General features: G+C 43.5%; 1 protein-coding gene across 1 annotated transcript; it reads right to left on the bottom strand.

The window, feature by feature from the left end:
* Positions 1–3,795: 3,795 nt before the first annotated feature.
* LRRTM3 (leucine rich repeat transmembrane neuronal 3) lies at positions 3,796–6,537 on the bottom strand. Its single transcript, XM_072130108.1, has 2 exons — positions 6,046–6,537; positions 3,796–5,604 (listed from the first exon to the last, which is right to left on the bottom strand). Exons 1-2 carry the CDS (start codon positions 6,047–6,049, stop codon positions 4,067–4,069), a joined length of 1,542 nt encoding a protein of 513 aa, XP_071986209.1. The 5' UTR covers positions 6,050–6,537; the 3' UTR covers positions 3,796–4,066.
* Between the last annotated feature and the right edge of the window lie 4,800 nt (positions 6,538–11,337).

Genomic DNA, 11,337 nt, shown 5'->3' with positions numbered 1-11,337 from the left:
CTACAAGCTGCCATATAATGCAAAATAAGAGCATTCAGAGTATGTAGTGCCATAACAAAGAACAAAGTATGGATCTGCCCGGAGGCTGGATCTATTATCCAGTATTTCTCCTTTGCAAAAATATGTTCTCCTTTGGAGATCAAACATGAGGGTATGACTTCAGTCAAGTGTCTCCGCGCTCCGCTGGCTGGGCTGTGTATGTGATGAGGCTTTGACTGCGCCACTGTGTTAGGTTGGGGGATTATATCGAAGGTTTAGTAAAAATACGATCAAAAGGTGATTGTATTTGACAAGGAATGGGACAGAGGTCTTGTAGAAAGGAAGCTGAAAGGAAGGATAATTGTGTTACCTTTAGGCAAGTTCTGCAATTGGAAGGAGTAATTACTCTGCTTTTCTAATCTGTGTGCATATACAGCAGAAAGGAAATCATCACTTTTGGGAAAAGATGTCGCTACAGACAGAAGACTTCTAAAAGAACATGTTCCATTACAATCCCTGGAAGAGTCTAGTATTGTAAATGACTTGGAGCATTTTCCTAAAATACTACATTCCCTTAGTCAACAGCGTAATTTCCAATTTCCACTAAGAAAATTGCTGCCGGCTGTTATCTCCACAAGGGGTGCGATCTGTATACAACTTTACATCACCTACACAGGTCACTTCCAAAAGTTGTGGCAACACAGAGTTGCATTTTCTTAATACATACGAGATAAAATTTCATAGTTATTGATGACTACAAGCTTATTATGCAGGCAGGGCCGGCACTAGCACTGGGCATACCTGGACAAGTGCGGGGCCCAGAGCTCCTGGGGGGGGGGGGGCCCACATAAGTCTGTACATAAGGAATCCAAGGAGTTGAAGGGGGTTGTATCTAATAAATCCATAGGGGTTAAATATAATCCAAAGGCTTATATAAAATAACCATGATGGGGCTGTTGCTATGATAAACTGGGAAATATTTTAGGGAATAGGAGACTGTTTTAGTTTCAGAATTTTTTTATGCCGCCACGTGAGCTCACTGCAAAGGCTCTGTCACCCAGGGGCCTACTGAATCATGGAGTCGGCACTGCATACAGTTGTAGCTGCAGGATGGGGGTAAAAGAGCTGGAGAGTGGGGGGCAGGTGTAGCTGGAGGATGGGGGGCAGGTGTAGCTGGAGGGTGGGGGCAGGTGCAGCTGGAAGATAGGGGGCAGGTGTAGCTGGAGGATGGGGGTGGAATAGCTTGTGAGTGAGGGGCTGGTATAGCTGGAGGGGGGCAGGTGTAGCTGGAGGGTGGGGGAAGGTGCAGCTGGAAGGTAGCGGTCAAGTGTAGCTTGAGTGTTGGGGCAGGTGTAGCTGGAGGGTGTGGGGCTGGTGTAGATGGAGGGGGTCAGGTGTAGCTGGAGGGTATGGGGCAGGTGTAGCTGGAGGATATGGGGCAAGTGTAGCTTGAGGGTAGTGGAAAGGTGTAGCTGGGAAGTGGGGGGCAGGTGTATCTGGAGGACGGGGGCAGGTGTAGCTGGAGGTTGGGGGCAGGTGTAGCTGGAAGGTGGCGGCAGGGGTACCTGGTGGATAGGGGCAGGTGTAGATGGAGGGTAAAGGACAGTTGTAGATGTAGGGTGTGGGGCTGGTGTACCTGGCAGATGTGTAAGGTGGTGAGCAGGTGTAACTGGAGGGTGGGGAGCAGGTTACCTAGAGGATGGGGGCAGGTGTAGTTGGAGGGTAGAGGAGAGGTGTAGCTGGAGGGTAAGAGACTGATGTACCTGAAGGCTAGGGCAGGTGTAGTTGGAGGGTAGAGGAGAGGTGTAGCTGGAGGATAAGAGACTGATGTACCTGAAGGGTGGGGCAAGTTTAGTTGGAGGGTAGGGGACATGTGTACCTGGCGGATGGGGGTAAGGTGTAGCTGCAGCGTGGGGAGCAGGTTGCCTGGAGAGTAGGGGTAGGTATAGCTGTAGGGTGTACATGAGGGAACAACAGGGGAAAGTGCTGAGGGTCTTGAGCAACCAAATCAGTCCCTTTACTATGATAGGGTTATTGAAATACATGGTTAGGGTAGAAATTCAACAAAGCTTGGCTGCAGCTGAGTTATCATGTACATAGGAGAACGCTCAAAATCGCCATTCAATGCATTTTTTTTAGAATACCAAGTTGTTTCATTTCTGAATACATCCGTATAGCCCCACACACAATTACATACAGGCACAGATTCTTTTGCCTAGAAGTTCACATTCCAATAGCTGTGGACACTTCTCTCAATAGGGTTCTCCCAAAATTTACAGTAGCAAATGCACAGCTTGGATATGCTTAGATCTTCCACCTAAGCACAAGAATTTACTCGTGTATGCATTAAATATATTTTTATAATGAGGTTGCTCTAATTTGCATCACACCATTGAAACACCTTCTTCCTATACATACACATCATGTGGAACTACAAGTGTATAGCAATATTATGATGAATATATGGGAGGAGCAAATGAAAGGACCTGAGACCTGCACTGATCACTAGAAGCAGAGCCCTTGTCTCTCTGTTACCCCTCACTGCACTACCACAAGGAGGAGAGACTGACGGGATTGCTGCATACAGCGCTCTGTTACATCCATCAGTCCCATAGACTTTAAATAAAGTGAGATCAAAATGACTCTTATAGGTTTGACTCATTTGCTCAAACACGTTGTAATTCCTCTTCCGCATCCAGTCCTGAGGAAAATCTCTCAAGTGCCAAGTGTGCATTACCAAGCCTGAGCGCTGTGCCTGACCTTGAGCAACATAAAACCACAGAATCATTTCCCATGTACATTGAGAACCAATAGCTTTCAATGTTAGCAAACATTTGAGCTGCATTTATTGTAATAACAATGATAAATCAAGGCTACCTAGACATAGCAGGAGTTGTCGTGTATTTCACCGATGGAATGTGATACTATTGTAGGTCCCTGCATATTGCAGTCACAGCTGGGCCTCAGAGACTGAAGTGGCCCAAACGGTCTTCCTGACCTATATCAGGAGACTTTAAATTATGTTTAATATATCAAATGATTTCAATCTTGCATTTGAACAAAGAAGCGTGAATTTATGTCTTTGTGGTATGAATCTGTGAAGTTAACAAATTTCATATTTTCAAAATACTAATGTTCCAAGTAAATGTCCACTATCTAAATATGTTAAATAGACTTTTTTCGCTGGTTCCATTTTTAGTGTATCTGTATAGTGTTTATAACTTGGTTTTCTTGAAATTAAGGTTTACATTACATAGATATAGAACTAAATCATAGCTGCTGTCTAACACCACTAGAGGGAGCTCAGGAGCTTCCAGAATACTGGACTCATTAGAAAGGCATGCAGTACACACCTAACTCTTATCTATGCACAGGGCTCAACTTCCACTGCCTGGAGCGGGCTATGTAGAATTTCGCCCCCTTCTCCTCATCCAGAAGTAATATGTCAGGTAAATTTTTTTAGTAAGTGGGTTCATTCTTCTTGGAGACACTAGTGAAAGACACTAGTTTTAGGTATCAGGTCCTGCTTTATAGCAGGTGATTGCGTCCCTGAGGCTGCCCCCCATCTTGCTGCAGTTTCTGCTGCCTGAGGCAAGAGACTCAACTTGCCTCATGAACGGTGCATCCGCCTATACAGGGAATTTGGAGTTTTGTATTATAAAAAGCTTTATCAGTATACATAACTTTGTACCTACATTGACATCATGATAAAAAGTAGAGAATGCAAGTTACGAATAGTAACCATATTTAGACAACATTACTTTAATAAATCTTCCTAGCTACAAGACTGAAAGAAATGTTAGCCGACATCTCCAAAACCTCAAAACAAGTCATACTTTAATCCAAAATGAAAAAAGAAAGGAAACAGCACCATAACTCACAATATTGCACACCATCTCTCCGTGATTTTACAGCGGCTATTCTTGTAATGTCTTTCTTTCTAGTTTGGTAGCAGAAATAAACAGACTATTATTTATACAGGTGTTTTATATGTCATCAATGAGAAGCAAAAAAATTTCTGTAGTCCCATAAAAAACAAGTCATCCCAAAATAAAAAAAATCTAAGTGTTTGCCCCCCCCCCCCACCTTATACCTCACATTCCCTGGAACCTGTTTTGGTATACGTGCAGGGCCCAGCACTGCTTATGGATTCACAAGTTTCTCTGTTAGTTGGCGGCTTGTAGTCTACATAAAATTCCTGCGGTGTTAGGCTAATTTGTGTTAGGGATGATCTTTTTGTTTGGCTGTGATTTTTCATAAGAGTTGCCTGCTGCAGATGTCTTACACCTGCTGGAGACCTCCTCCATGACACATAGATTACTAAGGATATCACTAATACTGACAGGAACAGAGCAATAGTCCCTGCTATTATTTTATGTAGAGAAACGCTCTCTTCATCCCCACCGGTATCATAGCCAGCTCCTGTCACTCCAACAGTCGGAGGCATTGAATGGTTACTTTCATGTTTAGTTCTTGTTATTTTGTGTTTCAGTGTTGTATTCCACCCCGTGGTTTTCAGCTCCCTGCTTTCCGTAACATTTTTGCTGCAAATATTGTAGCTCGTGACCGCCTGGATGACGTTGACCCCCTGCAGATCCTTTGGGCTGGCACAAAGAATGGTGTTGTCTCGCAAACCTTTAAAACTTTTTAACCAGTTGACCAAGGAACAAATGTTTCGGCTGCACTCCCAAATATTCCCCGCCAGGCCGACATCTGTCAGAGATCCCCAGCTGTCCAAGATTTCCTGGCCTATAAAGGTCAGCTTATTAGAATCCAGGTTAAGCCTCTGAAGATTGGGGACACACTGAAATACACTGGGGCCGCTGAATGCCTCAATCTCATTGCCAGATAAATCGAGTCTTTGTAATGAGGTCCAAGTCCAAGCCATGGTCTGTCCTATAAAACTGATCCGGTTCCACTGTAGGTAGAGGTTATGTAGACTAACCAACCTTGGAAAAAGAGCAAGGTTGAGTTTGGTGAAATGGTTGTGCTCTAAATGTAATTCCTTCAATCTGATCATACCGGTAAAAACATTTCTGGCCAAACTCCGGATTCTGTTATAACCCAGATCCAGCAGTTCTAGATTTCTGCAATCCTGAAATATTCTAACTGGAATGTTCCTTAACAAATTTGACCTCAAGTGTAAACTCTGCATTTTCCTCAAGCCCTTGAATTGTCCCACTCCGAGTTTTTGGATGGTATTGTAGGACAAATCTAGGTTTCTTAGGTTAGTGACAGGTCTGAAGGTGTTATTGAGCAGATGAGAAATCCTGTTAGAACTCAGAACCAGCTCCTTTAGCCGACGGATCCCACTGAATGCATTCTCATCAATGCTGCTAATATGGTTATGGTCTACGTACAACCAAGTGAGCTGATTAAGACCTTTGAATTGATTATATTTCAGGACGTAGAGGCTGTTATATCGAAGAGATAACCCAACACATCCAGGAGATATTGATGAAGGGATTTCCTGCAGCTTCTGAGACTCGCAATAAAACATTTTTCCATCACACCTACATCCTGTAGGGCACCCACGTTCAGCAGAGGAGAGCATAGCCATGAAAACCAGCAGGGCTAGATGCAGGAATACAGCTGATCCTCTTAATAACCGATAAGGGTTGAAACCTACAAGCAAAAGCCTGGAAGTGATTTTCTGATTTACAATGCTTAGATCATAGACATAACATAGAACAGCTTTTCTTCCATGATATAAAATGGAAAAAAATTTATATATATATAATGTTCAGGTAGCTTAGATATATGGAATAAATGAAGCATGCATACATTGTTTCATTCTCTGTGCTACAGTTAAGAGAAAAACAAGAAATAATCCTATTTATAAACAGAAAATATTATAATATCCAAGTCTAAAGCTAAAAACCATACAACATCCTAAACTATATAAATATATTATAAAATAATGAATATAAGAGCGAAGGAAGGCAGCGTCTAAGCAGTTACCTAGACCTGTAGCCATTTATTAGTCTGGGGGTTAGTAGAAGTCTATGTGAGTGATGTGCCCCAGGCATGTGCAGGTGCATGTGTGTGTCCCAGCAGAACACCTACCCATTCTTCATTCCTGTAAGAGCTGCTCCTCAGGTGTAGTTATTGCCTATGGGGCCAGGGGCACTTAGCCTCTGCCAGCTGCATTGTGGTGGTGACTCAGGGCTGATTCCAGACATCCACTGACTTTGCTCCCTGGAAGAGATGAGCACTTTGCACCATCATTATGTGGCTGCTCCCTGATCTTCTCCAGCGCCAAAAGCAGAGATTTGGGATGAGGGGGTCAGTGCACCCTCTCTCTCCTCTGGATCATGATCTCCTGGCACAGATCTATTTTGCATCAATACGCCATGAAGATTAGAGGCTTCACAATCCCTCTGAACTCTCTCTCTCTCTCTGGATAGGAGGTGGCTATAGTTTTGCATCCAGTACTACATAGTATCCCTGGAGCTCCCCAGCACGTCCAGCAGTAGCAGCTGTGTATACAGCATTGTGTGTCAGTGCAGCTCACATGTAGGATGTGAAAACTGTGCTCTCTGTAAGTATGAGCTGATTAGCCCATTACACAGAGATGCATCCTCCTCCACAGCACAGCGCCCCCTAGTGGACATTATCCTCACTACTGCGTATTACTGCCTGCCTGGGTTTCATTTAATGTATGTAAAGCAAATCAAAAGACAAGCGCAGGAGTTTCATGAATAAACTTCACCTTACAGCTCAAATGAGGAAGCAAAGTTCATGTAAATGTTCAGGTTAATTTTAGACCCATGGCTTATGCCTAGTTATTTATGGTGATGAGCATGCCGCTCATGTTTTATGGACTAGGTGATGTACATAAAGGGGGTGGAGGCTGCATTAAATATATGCTTATGGCTAACATAGATGTTTTCTCCGCTATGAAAGTAGGTAGGACTATAGACCTTCTTTGGGTGTCAATATTGGCGCGGTGTCCGTGTTTTGACGCTTGAATAGGCTGGTAAATCACACTGGGATGTTAGATTGTGGCGCACGGGGGCACAACAAAAATGGTCTGAACTAACTCCACACTAAAGGTGAAATAGAACTCGGTATACCAGCTTTAAGCAGGCTCTAAGGGGGGCATTTATTGGGGCACATTTACTTACCCGTCCCGTTGACACCGCCGATCCGGAATGTCCGACGAGGATTCGGAGCTGCAGCGATTCACTAAGATCGTGCGTCCAATTTCCTGCATGTGTTGTTTCCCCCGCTGAGGTCCGCCGGAGTTCACCTTCTTCCCGATGCATATGAGTGCCGATCTGCGGTTTGTCCGAATCAGTCGGGCTGTCCGACGGCCACCCCCCCCGATTTGTGTCGCATGAAAGCCGACGCCGATGTGCCACAATCCGATCGCGTGCGCCAAAAACCCGGGGCAATTCAGCGCAAAGCGGAAAAATTCGGGAAACCCAGTGGAAATGCGCCCGACGGACCCTTAGTAAATGTGCCCCCTTATGTCCTTTCATATGGAAAACTAGCAATGCCCCCCCCCCCCTGCTTGCACCTGAATTTATGAAGTGTCAGCGCCAAAATTTTCGTGTTTTCAGACAACATGGACTTTGGTTTTATTTTTGGGAGGCAAGTTTTCTGGCGCTTCTATTTTTCGGACACTTTTTTTGCTGCAATAATAGCTCAGCTAAGAGCTGGTCTAGAAAGTTCTAGACCTTTCAGTCTGTGCGCCAATTCATTAATCCTTAGAGCCAAAAACGTATATCCCACTGAAAAATATAGAACGGTTCTAGCACCACTTTGCACCAAAAATATAAAATGTGACAGGGAAGCGTAACTGCTCCGGGTCGCCTAGAGCCCGGAGTTACAGTGATACTGTATAACTCAGCGAGTCCATGCTCATCCTTCTTCCTGTCTGTAATTGTAGATGTACATTGCTGGTTTAATGCCTTTCACATTTAGGTGAAAAATGTAATAAAAACTTTGATTTAAAATATATAAATAAATGTCCCTCTAAGTGTGTGCCCAAAATGTGTCGGGAAACTTAAAGCGCAGAAAAAGTGGTAGGATATGAAAGCTACACTCAAATTGAATTGTGTGCCCCACAAAAGAATTGTGAGTGTTGGAAAAAAGACCAATGTTGTGGTGCTTTGACTGTTCCAGGTAAGGATTTTAAAAACAATTAAAATATTCAGTCATTGGGGGGGGGGATTTATTATTTGAGTCGCAAGGTTCATTTTTTTTATGGCGCACAAGTCATATTCATGAAGATGAAATAGAACTTTTGGTTGTTCTTATTTTGTGTCAAAAATTGTGCCAAAAAAATATTGGAGAAACTAGTAGAGTAAGATTCATAAGTTGAGCCACAATTGAGCACAAAAAAAAAATGTCGTTAATATTGGAAAAGAAGTTGATTTTTGTGACACATAATAAATAAGGCGCACATGGTGCAGCAACAACAAAAATCCAATCCAAGAATCCAAGTTTCATTGTGCATTGTAGCCCAAAGCTGTATTCACAGTTTTGCTGGTTGTCATCTCGAACAATTAACATGCCTATTTTCAGATACTTTAGCACTTAGCTGAGCTTCTGTAACACAGTAGGGTGGTTACTCATACCTCCTGTCACTCTGTGTCTCTTTTATTCTTGAAAGGAGTTTAGAAGCAATTTTTGGCCATACAAAGCTGTAGCAGTACTAGGTATGAGCCCTAGAGATCTGTGCAATCATAGTGTTAGTAGTGTCAAAATGCATTTATATTCCAAGATTTTAGCTGAACTTGTAGCCTTGTTTTTTTGCATTGCACTGCCCTTCTGCTCCTGGTGAATTCTGTAGAAGGCTGCAGGTTGCAAACTAAAGCAGTGATTTGGAGCAGAGGGGAGGGAATGTGGAGCAACTCAATGCAGTGAACTCACAGCACAACAGTGTGAGGACACTCCCATGTTCTCCAAATTTGGAGATAAATGGATTTTTCACAGTCCTGCTACTTCTTTTTTTTTAAGTTTTTATTTATGCATTTTTAATTTTTTATAACAATAATAAACTTGAAAAAGTTAACAAGACAGCTGATCACAGTGAGTTACGTTCGGAACATGCACAGAGATATGAGTAATCGTAAGTACATATCAATGGGTACAGCATGTGAACAGTTACCATATAAGATAGTCCGGATAAGGGCTGGAGTAGTTGTGATTAGAGATGAGCGAGCACTAAAATGCTCGAGTGCTTGTTACCCGAGACAAACTTTTCCCGATGCTCGAGTGCTCGTATCGAATAACGAGCCCCATTGAAGTCAATGGGAGACTTGAGCATTTTTCACAGAAAGAATACATTGAAAGAAGAACACTTTCCATACATCTGCAATGTGTTCTTCACACATATTGTTCTTCACATACTATTGTGAAGAACACCATTCGGCACGCGTGTCTTCGGATAAGTTAGCAGATGTACGGAAACATCTGCAATGTGTTCTTCACTGTGTTCTTCACTTAAATGATCCTGTGTTCACTATTTTCATTGTATTCTTCACTGTTCTTCACTGTGTTTTCTTAAGTAAATGCTCGATCTCGAGCAGGGGAAATTAAACAGTTAAAAAACAAGGACTACATAGACACAAGACATTCACTCATACACACAACCATACCACCATACACAATCTCCTATATTATGAAATCAAACCACTACCAGAGTATCTATAGGGCAGTATAAGGATTCTCACACCATCTCGGTGGGCCGACTAGTTTAGGGCCAGTCTGAGGCCGGTCTGGGACTGGTGGGGCCGGTGGAAAAATAAAAAAAATGAAACTCACCTTTCCGACGCTCCCCCACTTGATCCAGTCCTGCCACAGTGACAGCTCCGTACGCCCCAGCATCGTAGACTATGACGTCAGCTGCTTGCCGGCGTTATAGTCTGTGCGACGCCGGTGTGTATGGAGCTGTCACCGCTGCCGGACTGGATCAAGTGGGGGAGCGTCGGAAAGGTGGCTATATACCAGAGGGGGCTGCTGTATACAGGGGGCTGCTGTATACAGGGGTGACTGGCTGGCAGTGTAAAGGGGAAAGAATGACTGTATACTGGGGGGGCAGGCTGTCTATATATTGGGGAGGGGCTGTCTGGCTATATACTGGGGGGGCTGTCTGGCCATATATAGGGGGGCAGGCTGGCTGTATACTGGGGGGCTGTTTAGCTGTATACTGTAGGGGCTGGCAATATACTGGGGGCACTGACTGGCTGTATACTGGGGGACAGACTATACTATGGGGACTTGGCTGTATACTGGGAGGCTGGCTATATGCTAGGGGGCTTGGCTGGCTATATACTACAGTGAGCTGGCTGTATACTGGGGTGGCACACTGGCTGTATACTGGGGAGCTGGATATATACTGGGTGGGCTGGCTGGCTATATACTGGGGGTGGAGGCTGGCTTGCTATATACTGGGGGGGCTGGCTGGCTATATACTGGGGGGGGCTGGCTGGCTATATACTGGGGGGGCTGGCTATATACTGGGGGGCTGGGAGGCAATATACTGGGGGGGGGCTGGCTATATACTGGGGGGGCTGGCTATATACTGGGGGGTGGCTGGCTACTAGTAATAGTAGTTATATTATTGTACATAGAGGGCGGTATTATAGTAGTTATATTCCTGTACATAGAGGACAGTATTTTAGTAGTTATATTCTTGTACATAGGGGGCAGTATTATAGTAGTTATGAAAAAACAAAAAATGAACAGGGGCAAGGAATCCAGCATCTGGATCAGATGCTGGATTCCCTGCCCCTGTTCATTCATTTTTTGTTTTTTCACAACTATATGTCTCTCTGGATCTCCGGACCAAGAGTGTTTTGGGATTTCCGTGCATCTGACCGCATGACTGCTGTGGATCTCTACGTCTCCAGGGGGTGAGCCGTTACCAATCTTTTTTCTCTTTTTGCTATATTTATTATAGTAGTTATATTCCTGTACATAGGGTGCAGTATTATAGTAGTTATATTCTTGTACATAGGGGGCAGTATTATAGTAGTTATATTCTTGTACATAGGGTCAGTATTATAGTAGTTATATTCTTGTACATAGGGTCAGTATTATAGTAGTTATATTCTTGTACATAGGGGGCAGTATTATAGTAGTTATATTCTTGTACATAGGGGGCAGTATTATAGTAGTTATATTCGTATACATAGGGGGCAGTACTATAGTAGTTATATCCTTGTACATAGGGGCAGTATTATAGTAGTTATATTCTTGTACATAGGGGCATTATTATAGTAGTTATATTCTTGTACATAGGGAGCAGTATTATAGTAGTTATATTCTTGTACATAGGGTCAGTATTATAGTAGTTATATTCTTGTACATAGGGGGCAGTATTATAGTAGTTATATTCTTGTACAT

The sequence above is a fragment of the Engystomops pustulosus genome, chromosome 11, assembly GCF_040894005.1.
Source record: "Engystomops pustulosus chromosome 11, aEngPut4.maternal, whole genome shotgun sequence".
NCBI classification, from domain to species: domain Eukaryota; kingdom Metazoa; phylum Chordata; class Amphibia; order Anura; family Leptodactylidae; genus Engystomops; species Engystomops pustulosus.
This window is presented reverse-complemented; position numbering and strand designations above follow the sequence as displayed.